Genomic DNA, 21046 nt, shown 5'->3' with positions numbered 1-21046 from the left:
TGGCAGCTGAGTGATGTGTGGTTTGTACACCTGGGTACCTTTTGTAAGGCATCGCTGTAGCCTCTTCCCACCAGGCATGTTGTTTCTTGCAAAGTTAATTCTAAAAAGAAAAATTCTATTTTGGGGAGATCTTGTATGTAATCTTATGTAATTTCTTACTGTTCTCTCTTTGCTGCTACCAGGAAAATAATGGGAGGCATAAAGTGAAGCTGCAAGACAAAGCCTCTTAAAAGCTTTGCTTTAGTGGGAAAGGGAGGCAAGTTGAAATGTTTAATAAAGATCACAGGTAACGTGAAATTCAGTGATAGTTGTTATTCCATGGTGGTGTGAATTTCCAGGAATTGTAGGTGTGCATGTGTTTATTTAGAACAGACATGGTTCCCACCGTTGTGGGAAAAGTGTTGATACTAACAAGCAGAACGGTGTTTCTGACACTCTTCCTAAATGGAATTTAAAAAAAAAAATAAATAAAAATCTGGCCTGCATATGTAGTTGACTTTACAAGTTTTTTACAGGGTTGGAAATTGCAGGTTGAAATTTGTGATGCATATGTTCTGATAGCCAAATGTTCTGAAAATAGCTCAGTTGTCTGGGAGTAGCCGTGTGAAATCCTGTATCTGATTCTGAGTTTGGGTGCTAATTAATGCTTGGTGTAACTTCAGCTGTTAGTCCACACACAGCTTTCTATGGGAAACTTGTCTTGAATGTTGGGAATCACATGAATTAGTGTCAAAGTAACCCTGCAGATCCCAAGTCTTGCACTAAGAGGGCTGTGTTGGGGGAGCTGTCTGGTTGCAAACACGTTATTCGGGAGGCTCAAAGTGCAGTGGGGGTCTCACTGTTAAATTCTGTGCATCCACATATGTGTGCATGATTTTCAGTTAGCCATACTTTGGTCCTTTGGTAATTGGCTCAAATCTTGGAACTTTTAAATGTCATAGCACAGAAAAATGGGGTTTAGACTTACAGACCAATTTCTGTTGGAAGGGCCATGCCTGTTCTGACATCCCCTTGCTTGGAGCATCGTCCAGGGAATTTTCAGAGGCTGTGACACTGCAGGCACTGCACCCTCTGTGGGCAACTTGTTGCAGAGTTTAATTTCTCTCATTGGAAATTTTTTACTTCTTTCATGCTGGAATTTCCCTGGCTGCAGCTTTACTGGTGCCCATTGCCTGGGCACCTGTGAGAAGGGTCTGATTCTGTCCCTGCTGCAGCTGCCCAGGCAGGTGAGCGACTGTGAGTGTGTGATGTGCAAGTGTGACCCTCACCAGCCTGTCCTCCTTTTCCTTTTGACCAACTCAGCTGTGGCTCTGCTTTTATGAATTTCAAATTAATGAGCTCAGAGGTATCTTCTTAGATATTTATTGCGGTCGGAAAGATTCTCATTGTGAACTACCAGAACCAACCAACACCTAAGAAGTGCAGTAATACATGATTTATGGGAACATTTCAAACCTGAGAGGTGCACCAGTTTTGTGCTGCTACAAGAGCAGCCATCCAGAAACTTGGAGTTCTTAAATCCATATTAAAGTTACTCTACATCAGAATATTTGCTGTATGACTTCTTGAGGAGGTGAAGGAGGGAGAGAAAGAAAGGCTGAATTTGTAATACAGATTCAAGTGTTGCTTTTTGTAGTGACAACTGGGAGATGATTTACTTTATTTCTTGTCCGTTTTGGCCTTAATTCTTCCCCATGAGTCTTCTGAACTTCTGATTGCAAACCTCCTATGTTAAAGAAAGTGTTAGAAACCCTTCCACAGCACTCTGGCATTAATTATTCCTAGAATTTCAATGAAGTGGGAAGACAATTCAATGAACTTGAATTTTGCATTAGCGATACTGTGCCTTATATGCTTATCTATTATCTGTCCATCTGGCAGCTCACATGCTTGTTGGCACAAGTGCTTTTATTTCCTTTCCTGAAAAATTCTGGCACCCAGTGTATAAACAAGCAGCACTTCGCTCTTCATTTACAATTCAGCATGAAATTCTGAACATTATTAGTTAATTAATATTAAATCTGGTGGATTCTTGCTGGTGTGAGTGCAGTGCTGGAAGCCGGAGCATATGGAGTGCCGAGGAACTGGCAGATTGGGACCCATCTGTCAGCTGACACACACGAGTTTGGGGGGGGGCAGAGGAACTGCCAGGAGAAATTGGGACTGGGGCTGAGAGCAGCTACAGTCCTCACATGTGCTGGGGGAGGGCCACTGGAAGAATTGCTTTCCCCTACCCAGTTTGGATAAATGCTTTAAAAATGTACAGAATCTTTGCTGGAAAAACACGCTGGCTTTTTGTTCTAAAATTAATGTATTAATAGCAAACGTGCCAAGGACCCTGAGCTATCCAGTGGGGTCACCTACAGCCTCCTGGGTTTTTGCTCAGTTTACTTACTGGGAAGGCCCAGATTCTGCATAAGGATTTTGTTGGGAAGTACCTGGTAGTATCTGTGTATGCCAGAAATACCTGGTGCTCACAGACACACTGCAAGGGGTTGGGCTGAGAAAACAGCACTTTCATATATGGGCTTTCTGTTGCTGCTGCAAGATACTAATTCCTTACTCATCCCAAAGACAGACCAAAGATAACAGGGAAGAGGAAACCTTTCCACTAAGGATGGGGTTTATACATGAGTTTTCCTTCCTTCTGGCCAAGGTTCACTGTCACTCACCAGCTCCTTCAATGTAAGTCTCAAAAATAACTATTTAGGCTCTTATTGCAGAAATTATCTCTTATAAAAAAATTAAGTCCCAATTCCCCTCCAACCTTTGAAATCACAGAGATTTGGACTTCAGAAAGCACAAACCACAGCAGGTGCAGTCAGGCAAAACATCAACAGGTGTCTTAACCTGCTTCTCCAGGTACTAGGGATGAATTCCAGTCTGACACAGGATGCTGGGTGTAAGTCATGCTTGCCCAGCTTACAAGCTTTTAAACCACAGTCTGGTTTCTGAACCAATTACAACTTTAAAAAAAAAAAAAAAAGACCTACTGGGCTTTCAAGTGAAAAGGTACATATTCAGCACATAGCACCTCCTAAAGCATTTGCACAGATTGTCTCATTTAATTTGGGGAGATGGAAGTTGGTGGTGTGATCAGTACATTCCCAAAAGACAACTGAGAGGCTTTCAAAGCTAACTCTCCTGTTTATTGTTAACTCAAATGAAATGTGTTTTCAGAGCTGGCCAGAGAAACACAGACCTCGAGTCTGTTTCTCAGTAGGGGTGACATTTGAAATGGTATTAGTTGAATTGGTTTGGAATATCTTCTTCCAAAATGAATTTTTGTGAATTCTTTAAGGAAATTAATGAATCCACAGGCTTATAGAACTTCACTGCAATAAAAGCCAAAAAACTAAGTTTGGAATTCACCCCTCCCCAAAATATGCCCATCTTTTACCGGTTTAATTCCATTTTGTGTGCAGAAAAGCATCTTGCACTAACTCCACAGTAAACTGAAACTTCTGTTCCTTGCATTTGTTTTGTGATGCTTTTTGGCTTCCTGTTGTTATACAAAAGAGCCACTAATTAAAGTAATCCATAGTGTGACTGGGGAGGACTTGTCATAAATAACAAACTGGTTAACTTGGCTGGGTGTTGCTCATTTTTAACAGAAGTTTTGTATTTCTGTCATGCTGTTCACGGAGAAAACTGCTGGCAAATGTTGCTATTACAACTTTATCTTTGGTGTAAATGTACAGTCTTTTCCTCTTGTCACTTTTTAATTTCCCATGTTTCTCCCTGCTGCCAGAAGCAGTGACAGACAGTGAGATGGCAGGGTGGGAGCTTGGTGCTCCCTGCAAGTGCTGCCCCTCCAGCCTGGAGGTGATTCATTCAGCTTTTTATTTATTTAAAGGCATTTAGGTCACTGTTAATGCTGTATAGTATGAGGACAGTTGCCTCTCAGGAAATTGCCTTACTTGTAAAAAAATTGTGATTGGTTCAGAAACCAGAATGTGGTTTAAAAGCTGGTAAACTGGGCAAGCATGACTTACACCCAGCATCCTGTGTCAGACTGGAATTCATCCCTAGTACCTGGAAAACAGGTTAAGATACCTGTTGATGTTTTGCCTGACTGCACCTGCTGTGGTTTGTGCTTTTTGAAGTCCAAATCTCTGCGATTTCAAAGGTTGGAGGGGAATTGGGACTTAATTTTTTTTATAAGAGATAATTTCTGCAGTAAGAGCTTAGTTATTTTTCGAGACTTACGTTGAAGGAGCTGGTGAGTGACAGTGAACCTTGGCCAGAAGGAAGGAAAACCCATATATAAACCTCAACCTTAGTGGAAAGGTTTCCTCTTCCCTGTTATCTTTGGTCTGTCTTTGGGATGAGTAAGGAATTAGTGTCTTGCAGCAGTAACAGAAAATAAGTTTGTGGTCCAACCCATGGCTGGGCTGAGTATGTGTTCCCAGTAGGGAAAAAGGTTTTCTTGCCCAGAAGGAGTTAGAAATGGGATTTCCTAAGAAGATAGGACAGCTGCAGATCAGACAGTACAAATGTATGGACCAGCCACTGTTTACAAATGAGCAACTATTTTTATCTCCTTACCCCTCTATTTTCCTACACTTATTCCTTCAGGAGTCATCTAGGTCCTTCCACATGGACCTGGGCAGGGTGTGAGAAGAGCTTTCTATCAGACACCCAAACAATTTGTATTATAAACTGTATGAAAATCAAAATAAACAAACTTACGGGGGGTTTTTTGCCTTTGTTATAATTGGCATTAATTTTACTACGGATTTTTTTGGAGTTTTTAATATGTAACAATTATCAACCTTTTTTTTGAAGGGATTATCTGACTAAAAAACATCCGTCCTGCTTTCCTTTTGCAATTCAGTTTGCCCACAAAAGTCTTGTCATACACAAAGATACTTTGTCAGAGAATATATTTGTCTTCCTGTTAATTGACTTAATTTATCTGATAATATTGCCCCATACTGCAAGAATACTTTCCAATTTGACTTTTGGCCTCCAGTGAGCAAAAGAAACAGCTTTTTCTAATCCCTACTTTCCTGTTGGAAATTAAACTTCCTGGATGGGCTGTTGTAAAAACTCAGACCAATGGAATGGTGGTGGGACGTGGATTATTGTTCCATGTGAGGTCTCCTGGCACTCAGAGGAGCGAGTTGCAGAAACTTGAAGGTGATGGAAGGGAGCCAGTTCCTTTAAACATGAATCCTTGGAGATTGATAAAGTGCAGTAGTGAAAGATCCAATTTATCAAAGAATGTAACATTTCTGCAAGATGATTTGCTTTCCTTTTTCTGTATTTATTATTTTTTTTTTGGCTTTGGGAGTTGCTGATTGTCTTCAATTAATTTTTGTTTTATTTTTTTTCTTCTTAGTAAAGCGCTTCAGAGAACCAAAGCACGAAAGACGTCCCTGGAGGATATGGTGGGTTTCTGCAGGCTTTATTTCTGAATTTTTGTTTGTTTCTTGCATGTTTTAGAAATTGAAGGGATGATTGTTTGCATATGATGATTAAAATAGAGAAAAGTGATGGCAAGAAATTGGTAACTGACAGTGAGGAACCAGAAAAGTTACCAGAATACATGAGTCAGTGAAAAGTTACCTTCTGTGTGTTTTCTGGTGAGTCCTTTCTTGATAAACACTTCCAGGAATCTCTACAGAGATGTTCATTTAGACATAAAGCTTCAGGCTGTGGTTCCTCCTGAACATGGAAACTTAGAGTTGCCCTAAGGTTCGTCTGAACATCCACAAACTTAAATAAGCTTACAGGAAGCTCTCAGCTGGGCTTAAACAGAACTCCATGTTCTGTAGCTATCTTACTGTGTATCAAATAGAAAACAGTATGATAAAAGATAGAAATACATCAGCCATAGAAGAATACAAGGTATAAAAAGTGTATTGGTGTTTATTACATTTTAAAAGTTCCTGGGTTGAAGCAAAGCAACATCAGCTGTACCAGTTTTTAGACTGGTGTAAATGTTAGGTTGTCATTCTGCTTGTTGAAGGTTTCAGTGGTTTAAATTCACCTCGTAGGGTGCTGCTTTTCAAACTAATCCTGACCTTTATTTTATTGAAAAAATAAATGCAAAATCTTTGTGTGCTACAGTCTACCTCAGCCTGAAATTCTGACAAGTGCAGTGATAGCCCTTAATTTTTAAGCAAAGAATCTTGTTCTGGAACTCAAGTATTGTTATTTTTAGCTTGGCACACTGATTAGATAAGTAACTCACTGGCTTCCTGCCTCATCTCCAACACTCTGCTTTCTGTGTCGTGCAGTGAATGAAGAGAAGGAGCTTTAAGACAAAGTTATCAGGGAGAGTGGATGAATTCAGGCATGAAATGTCATTTGGGTCTGTTGGGGTGTTTGGATCTTTTTAGATGTGGGAACAACAGGCAAAATGGGTGTTGCTCTGTATAAAGAACACACTCTTGCCTGCAGAATACTTTTGTTATGATTGCTGTATTTAACATCTAATAAAATGCCCACTAAAAGTTTTGGTTTTGTGCAAAGGGTGATGGTAAAAGAATGGTAAGGGTCAGAGTCAATACTGAATCAGTATCTAAATGGGGTATTTATATTTCCCTTTAAGTGGCAAACGACTTTCTCTCTGGCTTGTCATCTGCTTTGAAGATAATGCTGTCAAGGTTGGAATTCTGCAGTGTGTTTTAAGCTGTTGTACTACAGATAAAATTCGGTGAAACCACTTCATGCTTTCAGATAAAAAATACGTTGGCTTTTAAATAAAATACTATAGATAAAGAACTCATTAGCCAACTATTAAATTGTTCACCCACAAGCCTGTGATGAGGATTTTATTTTTGTCTGTGCCATAAACTTGCTAAAAATGTATAAACATGAAAGGCCCAAAATACCTAGAGAGGCCAGGATACTCATTGTTTCCCAGGGGTTATTAAAGACTTAGCTAGATTTATTGAGGATTAGCTCATGGATAATGCATGTGATACCAAGAGGATATCCATAGACTTTAAATTTACAGGGGTAGGTTTCAAGTTAATATGATTTGGGTTATTGTTAGCAGTATTCAAGAAGAAACAGGGGCAGAATTTGAAATGGAACGTTGTTAAATAAGGTAAATACCATGACACCTTTATCATGTAAACAGTTTTGTGTGTCTTAAAAGCTGTTTTTACTCTCCACAGGTTTTTAGATACTTCCAAGCAAGCCATAGGGATGTTGTTCATCCACTTTGCAAATGTCTATTTGTCAGACCTTACAGAAGAAGACCCCTGTTCACTGTGAGTGTTTCACTTTAGAATAATTGGTCTTTGTGGAAGTTCTGTAGCTGAGTTTGATGGTGTATGTGAATGGTAGGGTAAGGTAGAACTGAAAAACCAGTTTTCATTCTAAAAATCAATCACTTTCAAAAGCACATGGTTTAAGCTTAGTTAATGATCAAGGGTTGGAGTTCTGCTCTTTAAATTCATGGCTGGCAGGATTCTGGGCTGTATATAGATATTTTAGACCAAGGGCAAAGTCTTACTACTTCTCCCTCTGCAGTGAATGAGTGAGGATTTGGGATGCACATTGTAGTATGAGTCTGTTCACTGAAGGAGGTGCTGGGACCAGAGGAAATGAGTATCCAGCTGTGCCCACTGACCTCCCAGTGCTCTGCTCACCGTGTTAAAACCAAGCTCACACACAAAGGCAGGTTGCTTTCAGGGTTATTTAGCAAAAATCATTTGTGCTTCTACTTTCTTCTAAGCTCTGCATTTGCTGCTGCAGCATTGTTTTCTTGTTAAGACTGGGGAATCCTGCTCAGCAGTCAGGCACTCACAGCAGAAATTAATTTTGCAATGTCACGCTTGGAGCGCTGTGACTAAACAGATGAACATTGCACTGTAGTGTGTTAAACCTGAAGATTTGATGACTAAGACCCCATCAGGCTCTTTACAGGAGCTCCTGAAGCAAATGGTAATTGTTTGGGTTTGTTCTTGATAAAGCTCAGGCTCGAAGTAGCTACACAGTCCTGGTAATGGAAGCTGTGAAATTACTTTTAAAAAACCCAGTAATTTGCCTTTTAGGACCAATCCAGTCCCTTCAGTGGCATCTGCTCACTTGTTGTCCTTTGCTAAACAAAGGAGACACACAGCTCAAGGAATATGCTTGTGTTGCTGCACAAGCCTGTTTTATTTCCTTTATTCCCCCTTGGTTTCTTTTTGTGTTCCTACAGGCTATAAATGCACAAGGAAAACACAGCTTTCCCTCTTCCCAGCACAGAGCATTTTGGTAGGGAAATTGCATTTATTTTAACACATTAACTGTAAAGTTTGAGTTATAATGATGACAGCTTCAGTAATACCAGGCATCATTGTAAGGATTTTCCTTGCTTACAGATTTAAGAATTTCCTGACAGATTTAAAAACTGGCAGGTGAAAATTGCTTTTGTTCCCCTTTTATAACTCAAAGTATACATTCAAGTGAGCTCCCCAAAGCATGTCGAAAATTATCACTGCTTAAAGGTAAAGCACAATAGTTTATTACAGTATTTTAAAAATACCTTTGTGCCGTGTGCTGTGCCTTCAAAATAAAGGGTTTACTGACAAGTGCATTCTCTCCTGCAGTCTGCATAATTTTATTTTCAAATGCCACTTTAATGTAAGTGTAACATGACACAAAACAAGAGAGTGAGGTTATCCACTGTTCTCAGGATAACAGAAATTACAGTGTGCAGCTGTATAATTTCTCAGACAAGGGTGTAGGTTCTTTTTAGCAGAAAAAATACCATGTAATATTACCCAAAGCTGCTTGTCCTGTCTTAGGAAAAATATATATAAAATTTGAAAGTGGGTCAAAATTAGCGACTAAAAGCAACATTTCTGTCTGTGACTTGAAATAATAATAATTTTACTCAGCAAATTCAAACTTGGGTGGTTTTCTGTTCCTTCCTGTTTTGTAGCTTTTGGGTTCTTTTCAGAACAAAACCAGAAAATGTAGTTTTAGAGCTTGAAGAGAACTACAACTGGAAGTTGCCATTTGTTAGCTGGGGGATGTAGTGCTGCGTGTCATCATATCAAAGCTGACAAAACAACTCTTACAAACACCTTGATGGGCGGGTGGTTGTTGGAATTTGGGGCCGTGCCGGGAGCCGTGACTGGATGTGAAGGTGTCTCCCTGCTCCCGGCGCTGCCTTCCTGCTGCGGGCTTACAGCAGCCTCTTGTGGCCTCAGCGTGACTTGTGCAGGCTTGTCAGTGCCGAGTTTGCCTCCTTCTGGGTCTTCATGTTGGTCTAATATGAAGTTAATTAAAACTGAGATTTGCCAGACAGTTATTAGAAAATAACTATTTTTAGGAATCTTATGGAACATCCACTTCATTTTTAATTTTCACCTGCTCTTGAATGGGATTTTGAGGGTCAGAGGAGCTCCTCTTTTACTATTTTGAATGCACAAATTCTGTTTTGCTTTACACTTTTGATGCTGTTTGGCCCATGTGGATTTGTCTCTGCAACTGCAGAAGCCCACAGGTCCCTGATTGCTGTTTTTATCCCTGCAGATAAGTTCCTATAGACTCTAGGGTTTACCTTAAGTATTTGGAATTACCAAATAAGAACCTCAATAACAGGGATTTACTATATCTCTTACAGCTGGCTCTTTCTCAAATGCAGTTTTGTTCAGCTAAAATTGGTGATATTAAATAAACCAAACTGACTTAGAAAATGCTCTGAATTTCAGCTGCATCTTTGAATGACCCTAAGAATTAATTTGAAATCTCTGGTTTTTTGAAGCATAGGTAAGATCCCAGAAGCTGCTTTTGAAACAATAAAATTAGTATTGCAGCAGTTTGTCCCTTGAGGGCTGGTTTGGTTTGGTTTGGTTATGGATTTTTTCCTGGGAAGGCTTATGTCTGATACTTAAATGTTCATTGGATAAGAACTGAAGTGCAAGAAAGTAAATCAATTCCTCACACAAAATAAGTTGAAATTTGGCCTCAGTAGTGACAGTACTCTCTGGGTATGGTATTCACTGCTCATTGCTCGTTGCTGGGGCAGGGAACAGGCTCCCTTGAGCAAGAAAAGCTCTAGTTGTGTTTACTTTCCCCCTTGGCATAAAACTTCTAGGTTGGACTTTTTACCTTCAAATTCATTGAGATGTCTTTAAGGTAACTTCTGGTCTTATTCCTTTGGTTTTAGTCAAGTTTCCATGCAAAATTAAACTGTAATGGTAAAAAGGAAATCTGGTTTTAATTTCAAGGAATAATTTAATGTTGGAGTTTATGTAGAGTATGCACACAGCAGAGTTCATGAATTTGGAATTTAAGTTTAAGGACAGAAACAAAATATTGAGACTACTAAAACTATATAAATTTTAGTCTGTGTAATTACAGAAGTGGGTAGATGATTGTTCTCCATACTCTGGCTTCTCAACATGTGTGCAACAGATCTTTTATTGATTGTGGTATTAAAATACCCTGAACCTGTAGAAAATGGACCTTTGCTCCTTGTTTTCTCTTACGTTTTTCCTCTCAGGTACCTTATCAACTTCTTGCTCGATGCCACCTTGGGAATGCTGCTGATCTACATCGGGATCCGAGCCGTCAGCAGCCTCGTGGAGTGGCAGCAGTGGGAGTCCCTTCGCTTTGGGGAATATGGTAAATGGGCCCTCTTCTTGGGCTGAAATGATTTCCAGGAGAGAATCTCAGAGTATTTCAGCCAGTGCTTAACTCATCTTAAGATCATTTCACAGTCATTTTAGTATTTTACTTGTAATGAAGGTTCTTTTAAGTTCTATATCTCAGCGTGCACCTTATGTCTTACAAAGATCAACGCTGCCCTCTGTCAGGGTGAAGCCATTCCCCCTTGTCCTGTCACTCCATGCCCTTGTCAAAAGACCCTCTCAGGTACTGGAAGGCCACAATAAGGTCAGAGCCTTCTCTTCTCCACCCTGTGGGTGGCCAGGGGTCTGCTCATTGAAAGGTATCAAATCTTGGGGCATTTTATTTGGAGTAGTAAACCCAAGTTCTCAGCTTGGAGACCACTGTGATTTCAGTTTGTTATCAAGTGTAGGAAAACAAACAAGAGCCTTCCCCCCCTGTCCCCAGACAAGTCTCTTCTTGTGATTGAGTGATGTTGTTTGTGTTTCTAGAGCCTAAATAATCATTTGTCTCAAGTTAGTTCTCACTGTGAGCTCATTTCCCTTCTTAGCTCTATTACTTGATCCCTGGTGATTCATTACTTGAAGCTGTCACAAAAATAGCAGTGTCCTGCTGGTTTTAAAAGCTTCTTCTTTATATGGAGGATAGTTTTTAAGCATAAATGCCTCAAGGAAGGAATGGATACCAAAATATCAGCATTTATAAATGGTTGCTGTTTGTACAGCAAAACAGCACCACATGCTGATTTATGAACAAAGTAGCATGATGATCCCTCAGGGGCTTTTTTAATGTCAGAATTTTAAATTTTATTAGGTTTGTCTTCATATTTCCAGTTTTGTATTTTCAGATTCATCACGTCAGCAGTTGGATTTTAGTAGAGGTGCAGAATCAGTTAATATATTTGAGTATGTAAAGAGGAGAAAAGCAGCCATGAGCTGTGCTGAAAAGAATGTTCCCTGTGTTCTCCTTCCCTTCTTGTCTTGGGCTGCTGTAGCTGTGTGAGTAGCAAACAGGTGATAAATCCTCTTGGTGACTGTAAACTCTGCTGGCAACTGAATCCTGCTGTGGTCTCTTTGCTTGTCTTTGCTTCTCATGTGGCAAAGCTGAGAAACTGTATCTGATGCATCTTTTCCCTCCAGCTCTTTGTTTGCCACTGGCAGAGCAAGTTACTTGCAGCCATGTGGGGTAGAGAGTACTGACTTTAAAACTATTGAAAATTTGTTTTGGAGTTGTTCTGTGAGTTGGAGTTTTCTTGAGAGAATTTTTCAGGATTTGAAGAACAGAGAGAAGATACAGGATAGAGGAATAACAGGTATCTTGTTCAAGAGCTGTCTGAAAACGTGCTTCTGCAAAGCAGCTGATGGCAGTAGCAGACACTGGTATAGACTAATTTTGCATTGCCCAGCATATTCCTAAGATGCTGCTACAGTGTCACTGCAGAGGGTTCAAAATGTTTCAGTTTCATTCTTTATTTGCTTTTCTCGCAGTAACAAGATTTCCACTAATTTGCTGGATTATTCTATAAATGCATCTTGTACACGAGAGGTATAAAATCAGTCTTCAAGAGAAGCTGTGAGAGACTTTAGAAATGGAATTAGAGCTTTGACTTCAACATTAACATTGAAGTTCTAATTTGAGTTTGTATACTGAGCCTCTGAATGTACAAATGTCCTAAATATTCTTGGGAGCACCTTCTGGATGTGGTGATGTTAACAACTTGAATTGCTTGGCTTATAAAATCAGAGGAAAAATTTGGTTGGAAGGGATCTCCAGAGGTCATATGATCCAACCTCTTGCTCAAAGCAGGGTTAACCTCAAAGCTGAAGTGTGTTGTTCAGGGCATGGTCCATCCAGTTGTTAATTTGTCCATGATTTGAGATTTAAGAACCCCTTTGAACAACCTACTCCAGTACTTAACCACTCTCATTGTGAAAGCTTTTTTCCTTTATATCAGAATTGTGTCTCCACCCATCCAGTCCATCCTTCCCAGCTTTTCTGCAAGGATACTACTGAGAGACTGTCATAAACTGCAGTATGTAGTTGTGAAACTTGAGCATTTTGTTGAGTGTTCATTACCTCACACTGTAAAACGTGGTTAGGAAGTTTGCTTTGTTTTGGACTCCAATCTGATTTACCAGTTTCTCTGTGTGGCATTTAAGCTGCAAACAGTCTCAGCCTATTACCAACTATTAATCCTGAAAGCCTTTCAGAAATGTTCCAGAAAAGGAAGTAGCAACTGTCCATTATGCATTACAAACACATAAAGGCATCTGATTTTCCATTGCCCATTATTCATCCCCAGGCTAAAAGTTTTGAGCTGTCTTTAAAGATGTTACAGAAGCTGCAGCAAAGACTAAAGTGCTGTCATACCCCTCCAGACCTTCCTTTTGTTTTCCAGTGAAGTGCTGCTTTGAACTCACCTGCAAAGCTTGTTAGGCCTAACACTCCTCTTTTTTCCTCTTTTTTTTTTTCCTGCTCTCTTTCATAGAGTCTAAGAATCTGCACAAGTTTTCCTGGTCAAATATTTGTGGTTTTCATCCTGTTCTGGCAGATAACTTCATGCACTCGGGTTCTTACTCTGCCACAGTGGGGTGCAGCAGAATTTCAAACCCTTTGACATTGAAATTAAAATGTGATCTTAATTTTTTTGTTCAATTAAATTTTTCATAGGAGCCCTTGCACATGTTGCTTCAGTTGTGATCAGTTACTTATGGTCACTAACTTTGTAGAGAGGAAAAATATGTTTAAGGTAGCCCAGGGAGAGTGGCAAAATCATGGTTCTACTTAGACTGAAGAGAAGTGTGTTTTCCCCCAACTGTGTTTCCCTTAAGTTTTCCTTTTCAAAGGAAAACTTCATGCTTCATGACAGAGGGTCAAAATTAACAATGGGCTGGGAAACAAATGTAATGCAACTTTATTTGTCTTGCTTTCATCAGATTATATGAAACAGTGCTCTTAGTACAGGTACTACTGAATTGGATCAAGTCCTGTGAGATCCAGTTTCTTTTTGAAAGGTGGGGTGAGGCTGAGGGAGGGGAAGGAGCAGCCCTAAAGGAATCAGGAGAGGACAGTTTCAGAGGATTTAGCTGCCCTGCTGCCTCTTCCAACACTGCTTTTCTGAGGTGTTTACTGTGAAGTAAAATCAAATCTATGCATGTATTGAACCTTCCTTCTTCCTTGCAGGTGACCCCCTGCAGTGCAGTGCTTGGGTGGGCCAGTGTGCTCTGTACATAATGATTATGACATTTGAGAAAACCATCATCATCATAGTGCTGCTTATACCTCAGTGGAAAGAGGTTTGTCCTTTTACAACATTTTACAGACAAATGAATTTCAGGTGGAAGCTGTAAAGACTTTAGGTAGTGTTTCTGGGTTTGGTTCAGGCATCATAGCTGTCTACAGTCATTGCTATTAAATCTGTGGTACTGATATGTTCTTTTAGTTTAATTGGGATACTGCTAATGAGGCTTCCTGACATCCATTGCCAGGAACATCCTATCATATTTTGAAGGGGTTTTTTATATACTCTGATATCTAAAATTTTATTCAATGTCCTTGTCTAACGTGCTCTTTATTCTTAATTCTTTAACTCTTACTTATGGCTATTTTATATTCTTGCATTTAAATTTTAAAGAATTTCCTTCGTCTGACCTTTTTAATAGATTTAACTGTAGCCTTTAGAAGTTTGCAGTGGATTGTAAAGCCACTGCTGATGACTAGATAAATATTTATTTTGATAGACTCTGCAGCTGAATTTTCAAAGTGATGTTGTTACAGCCCATTAAAACCAGTTTAGCCTTGTTGTTTGCTCTGGACTACTTTGGGAACTGTCTTCCTACTGTGCATTTTGTAAAACTTTGCTCTATTTAAATTTCCTAAAGATGGAACTTAAGACATGTTCCTTGGGAGCACACAGCTCTAAAATGTCCAGGATGATTCTCACACAGCTCCTCAGATTTCTGTAAGCAAAAGTGACAGAGATAAGTTTCTTGTCAGCCCCACTTACTTATCTGTGGTAATTTATAAGCTGTCCTAAGTACTTTGCTTTTCTCAAAGCTGTCCTTTTTTGGTTCCTCTGCGTTATTTCTGTCGCATTAGCTGGCACATGAACATTGCACTGCCTAACCCAGTTTGTGCACATGCTGCCCTGATCTGAACTTGTGCTCTTCTTTTCACAGGTGGCTTTATTGAATCCCATAGAGAACCCCCAGCTGGAGCTGGCCATCGTCATGCTGATAGTTCCCTTCTTTGTTAATGTTAGTACAACTTGAAGGCTTCTCTAAAATGGAGATCTTTCTACCACATCTTCATTAATTAACATTAGTCCTTAAAACACAGTGTTATCTTGGTGCTTAAGAGAAGGGGTGTTAAGGAATGGATAAAATGTCTGGATATGTAGATTTTACAAAGCTGAAATCCACACTGAGCTAAGGGATGGGGCTCAGGAGAGGGACAGAAATGCCTCATAGACCTCTTTGGCCTGATGACTTCAGTAGGTTGGGTGTAATACTGAAATACTGACACAGAGGTTATAAAATTGCAGTGAAATTTGCTTCAGGAAGCAGTTGGTCTAAGGACAGATGTAATGTGAAGTATCCAGTGTCTGACCACAGGCTGGCCTATGGTGGAGCAGAGGAAAAGGGCAAGGGTGCAGTCATGCTTCCCAAAGTGTACTCTTTCAGGAATCCGGGATTTAGGGATTAGAGCCAGGGATAGTGGGTGTCCTTGCATTTAATAACTGCTGGTAAAGCTTTGCTGCATGAAGAGTTAATATATAATCACTGTGAATAGTCACTACTTTTCTTATTTTCTTCTCTTCCACAAAGGAATCAAGTAGCTGGGTTCTAGGGCATTCCTGTGCTGTGTAAAAAGCCATGTGGCACTGTGCCTGCACAAGGTGGTTTGGCCAATTCAGAATTATTGTCAACTCCAAATACTGACCAAATGAACTTATTCTACTCTGAAGAAAGCTGAACTTTCCCCTTCTCTTTGACAGGCATTGATGTTCTGGGTAGTAGATAATTTTCTTATGAAGAAAGGGAAGACAAAAGCTAAACTTGAAGAAAAGGAAGCAGGACAAGATTCAAGAAATGGAAGTAAAGTCCGGTACAGGAGAGCAGCGTCACATGAAGAGTCAGAGTCAGAAGTATGTAGAGTTCACCATTGCAGTTAATGCAATATCAACCCAGTTCACCCCTCCTGCCATTGATTTCATTGAAACACTGTCAACTGAGGTTTGATTTTCTGTGCATGTACCCCTAGCAGCAGTTCCCAGCATTTGCTGTGGAGAACCAGTTAAGAAAAATGTCTTTGTTGCACCACTCTGGCAGTTGATTTCCTTCCAGATGGGCAGGAAGACACAATAAAATATGTAAATATCCCAGGTGAGCTGTGCTGCAGATACTTCTAAAAAAAACCCCACAGGGGATACAAAACAAACAGACAATTCTAATTCAAAGAGAGGTTAATAGCTTAAAGTGAGAGGGAGCTGGTGGAGGCAACTGACCTGATTTTGGAGAACCATTTACATACTTGCCTTAGCATAATTTTATTCTAAATCACACTAAGTGAGCAGCTTTTAGTTTAGCTGAAGGGATGGGTCATTTCTTTGAGGGTAGGTTGTTTTAGCTTTAGTGAGTTAATGTAACTTTTCTGTGTGATGAACAGTGCTATTTATAGGAGGTTTTCCTTAATAAAATGACTCCATGGTACCAGTTTGGAGAGAGAGCTCAAATATTCTCTCTCAAACTGCCCCTGCTGTTCTGGAGGTGCAGGTTTAGGCTCAGTGGCTGTAGTGAGATCAATATGCATGCATCCTTCTTTGAAATTTATGGAGCTCCCAGATAGGATGTGTGATGGTGTTTGATAGCACAGGCAGTAAATCCTAATTGTGGTCTGTCAGCTCTTCCCTGATAACAAGGCGCTTTGCAAACATAAAAAAAAAAAGGTGAAAGTTTAAAAGCAGAAAGAAGAAAGAGTGAGTGGTCCACATTTGTTTTTAGATCCTGATTTCAGCCGATGACGAGATGGAGGAGTCGGAGGCCGAGGAGGATCTGCGCAGGCTGACCAGCTTGAAGCCCATCAAGAAGAAGAAGCACCGCTTTGGTCTGCCCGTATGACACAGCCCCTGGCCTGTGTGATTGCAGGTTTTTCGTGGCAAAAAGAACTTTGTCAGTGGGGTTTAATGTTGCAATTGCATCTCCGTTCGCATACAAACTGACTCAAAAAGCAAGGTCTCCCAACAGAAGGCGAGCAGTTGGAAGACTTCCAGCTCAGTTGCACTACAGACACACTGACCAATTATGCAAGAATGTCTTCTCATCATGGGTGAAAAACTGCAGAGGTGTTAAGGATGAGTCACTAAGGAGTTTTGTGTCAGAGAAGATCAGAGAGAACAGATCAGAATCTTTCACTTTTGGTTACTGATGAGACAGTGTAAGAAGTTCTCAAAAAGGCATCAGAGTTGACTAAGTTAAAGGAGTGTGTTTTATTACTAAAACTGGCTTTTGCAGCATAATTCCTAGAGCAGAATAGTTTATGGTTACAAGCTGTAACTTAACATTATTTTTTTAAGTACAAATGTTTACTTGCTACCGGGTACCTATGGAACTAATAGGTGGAACAAAGATTTTTTTCCAAGTCTCCTCAAATCTATTTGACTATTTTATATTTAAGTTATATTTTCATACAGTTGTATTTAAAGATTCTCTTTGTCAGAGAAAAGGGTGCAGTTCCCTTTTTTTGTGCAGAACAGGTCAAAATATTTGTAGTGAAAATCTTATTTATCCTTATGTCCTGGTTTAAGACAAAGGGATTGCAAAGGGAAGAGCTCTCTGTCACTGCTGAAGTCACCAAATATCACTAAAAATGCAGTCCTATGTGTGCTTTCGACCACATAATTCGAAAATACCTTTTTTAATAGGAGGTGGTGTTTGCATATTTGACAAATGTGCACTTTAGTGTATGACAAAAATCCGTTGTGATGGTTATTTGTGAAATGAGTATCTGTGGATGACTCATTATTTCTGTTCCTGCAAGTCTCTTGTGCATACCTCTCAAATGACCCAAAAGAGATGGAACACTTCTGACACTTTTCCTTTTGTAGGGCCTGTGGTACAGGGCCGTGATCTGACTGAAGCAGTTGTGCTACAATATTGCAAAAAACAATTCTGTCCCTTGTTTTTTGTTGGAAAAACAATCCTCTATTTAATGTACTTAACAGCAACAACAAAAAAATTTCTCCTGTTTCATTTCTATAAAGTCTCAATATTCTTTAGCAGTTAAAAAAACAAACAACCCAAGGGGTACAGTGCAGTTGTTACTACAGAATTTCTGTGATTTTCAGTGTCTCTCTTCTGGTAGTTGACAACACATGCTCATCTGAAACCTAGCAGACATGTTTTCAGTGACATGCTTTTGCTTTGCATGTTTCCTCAATGATTGTTTCTGACAATTTTCCTTGCTTAGCTAAACCTTGTGCAGGACAAGGCGACTTGTCAAAGAGGTGACAACAGACCTTAAGTGCAAATCTGTTGTAGGATCTGGACACCAGGAAAGTCCCAAGCCTTAAACCAAAACAGTTTCATTGGAAAACTGCTCAGAACTTTGTAAGATTTTTTTACATTTTTTTATAGATTTACTAGGTCTTAATGTGATTTATTATCCAGACCACTTAAATGGGCCTTAGTAAATGCTGAGCTGTGTGCTCCCGTGCTTACTGTCCCTACTCCAGCATTCCCTTTCCCTGCGTGGCTGCCGAGGTGAACACGATGCTCCCAGACCTCAGCGTGTCCAGCCGGCTCCAAGGGCCATTTTACCAAACCTGAGGTTTTAGTTGAGCCACTGACCTTCATTACTGTGCACTGAAATGTCAGAACTGCAATAAGTTACAGCACTAGTGTTTCTTTTAGACTAAATCTACAAACTAATGACATCAGGAGCTTAATTGAGTTCTTTTTTATGTCGGGGGGGGGGGGGGGGTAGGGAAATGTCCCTGATCAGTGTTGCCTCTGTTTTAGGTTTTTTGGGGTTTTTTTATTGATTGTGTGACTTGCATCTTCTCTTGATGATTTACCACTGGGTGGGTGCGGGTTTCCAGAAGCACAGTACTTCCAGGAATTCATTTTCAGCAACAGAATAGTCTAGTACAACTCGCTTTTCCAAAGGGATTAAGAGCTAGGACTGGCTCTTGTCGCAAATGTCAGCATTTATTTCTTTTAGTATAGGATTTGTTCTGTTCCAGACAGTGACATAAAGCTGTTGGACATGTGCTGTGTCCCACTGCACAGCCCTCGCTGTCCTCGCCCGCTGAGATACCTGAGCAGCGCACACGGATTGAACTGCTTGCATTTTATCTTCCTTTTCCCTCCAGTTACTTCAGTTATCAAAATGATTCTAGTCTCATGTTTAGCCTGTGAATTGTCAGTATAAGATTATGGCCTTAATCATGTGAAAATATTTGTTTTCAGCAGACCTCAAGCTTACTGACCAAGTACAAACCAGTGTAAAGTGCTATGGAGCAGTTTGTTGAAGGTGGTTGTAGCAAAGGTCCTGAATGCCTAATTTTTCATGTCTTAAGTGCTTAAATGTCGCTTGATGTGAGATTTTGGTATGCCTAGCAAGATGATATAGTAAAGCACCATGAGCCAAAGACACAGAAATATTTTGAACACCACATTAGTAACAGGAGGAGCAGCCTTCAAAGGGGAAAACCCAGTTCTGACTCTTTCTCCTGAGACAATAATTTTATTCACAACTTTAGCTAAATAACAAAATCTGAGGTCTTTTCCTATTTATTCTTTGCTGTCTTGGGAAAGGGATGGAAGATGTAACTTGGTGGTTTTCCTCTTTGTAAGGTAAATATTGGAATTCTTGCTGTAGGTACAAGTAGAACAGGTGCTCTTGTCTGACAGGCTTGTAAGTGTGAGAAGGGAATATGTGCCTGGTGCTTCACTGTGTCTTACTGCTCATTGAAATGGACTGGCAGGACAGTCTGAAATAGGCTTTTCATAAGGAGTTGATGGTACCAGTAATGGTATTGGAACTTCTCAACATTTGCATTATCCTAAAATTGGCACTCAAATTTCTGCTTGTAAATGTACTTCGGGACAACTCATAGCAAAGGTTTAATTCAGGCTGTGCTTAGGAAATGTGATTCTGTTTAGTGAAAATAAGCTATGTAGTCTATGCCAAAGTAAGAGAAAGGGATTATAACTGAGAGAAGAGACACAGAGGTATTGGTGGAGAGAGAATTTACTACAAATGGTCAACCTAAATGTATTAACTGCTTCTGGGATCTGACCTGTGACATCTGCATAAACTTAAAACACTGGTGTTGTCTAATATGTGGTTTTCAAGTTCTGGCTTTAATACGTTCAGGTCCCCTTGTCTTACTTTAAGTAGGTGAATGCTGTCTGTTAATGTTGCTAACTAAAATGTACTATAGCTTTTCTTCAGGGAAAACTCAGAAACTGAGTTGCAAATTAGAGCAATGCAAAGTGATCCCCTCTGGCAGGTGTCTGCTCCCGTTCCTGCCGGGCCTGGGGAGGGAGGCCTGGGCTCTCCCGCTCTGCTCAGAGCTGAGCATCACAAGGAATCTCTGCCACTGTGCTTGACTAACCCGTGTTTGCAACTTTGCTGTGCTTTTTACAGGAGAAACCAGTAGTGAAAGCGAATAAATTCGGCCACATCAAGTCAGAGTTACATCTACAGCATAGGCGTGCAAACTTTTTTTAGGGGAAGTTTCCAGTTCAATTACTGAAAATGACTACTATGGTTTTACAAAGTAAAACTGCAGTATCTTTAAAAAAGGGACTCTTTTGTAGGTGTTTTTGTCTTGCGTGGGTATCTGTCTCAAACTGAATGTGGGGTTTGTTTGTAGGTAAATTCAGAGTATAGCCAATGTGAGCAAAACCAACAGCTGTATTCTGCTGCCCTCTGTTTGGACCATATTGTTTAATCAGTGGTGTTACCTTAAACTTTTAAAGGTATCTGATGTAATTACATTGTATAATGGTTTACAATAAAGTTGGACTTATTACAGATTTGTACACTTGTTTTATACTTGCTCTGTTTCGAAGTCCCCGTGTTTCAGTGTTTATAGTGTGCTCCTGTGGGAAGCAGGTTTTGCTACTCGAGTTCAAATTCAGGTCTAATGTTGTCCACTCTTCTGCTGATTTTAATTTCAGTATATCCATTTACCTTAATCCCATTTGAGCTGGAAGAAGTGCTATTAAGTTGCAAATTTTGTTTAGAATCCTTGCAGGCTCCTCTCAGATCTGTTCCCTGAGGAAGGCTTTTTCAGGGCTGGAGCTACACAGCATCAATCCAATCCTACCTCTGTAACTCCTGGATAACATTTACCCATTACTTTCCAAGCAGCCCCAGATTCAGTTCATCCTCACAGGGAATTCAGAGTATAACCTTCATTCTACCAAGCCTGTCAGCCCCCTGAGGGGTGTTAGCA

General features: G+C 40.0%; 1 protein-coding gene across 1 annotated transcript in view; it reads left to right on the top strand.

Moving 5' to 3' along the window:
- Positions 1–20622, top strand: part of STIMATE (STIM activating enhancer) — a 32598-nt gene extending 11976 nt beyond the window's left edge. The window contains exons 2-8 of the mRNA XM_051811474.1: positions 5345–5393; positions 7131–7226; positions 10457–10578; positions 13765–13877; positions 14760–14837; positions 15578–15727; positions 16584–20622. Of these exons, the coding sequence (XP_051667434.1) occupies positions 5345–5393; positions 7131–7226; positions 10457–10578; positions 13765–13877; positions 14760–14837; positions 15578–15727; positions 16584–16700 (725 nt within the window). The 3' untranslated portion in view covers positions 16701–20622. The remainder of the gene's footprint in view (positions 1–5344; positions 5394–7130; positions 7227–10456; positions 10579–13764; positions 13878–14759; positions 14838–15577; positions 15728–16583) is intronic.
- Positions 20623–21046: the final 424 nt, after the last annotated feature.

Source organism: Manacus candei, unplaced genomic scaffold (assembly GCF_025592945.1).
Source record: "Manacus candei isolate 608988 ecotype Guabito, Panama unplaced genomic scaffold, ASM2559294v1 h1tg000082l, whole genome shotgun sequence".
NCBI classification, from domain to species: Eukaryota; Metazoa; Chordata; class Aves; order Passeriformes; family Pipridae; genus Manacus; species Manacus candei.
Note: the sequence above shows the minus strand (reverse complement) of the source record. Positions and strands in the feature narration are given on the sequence as shown.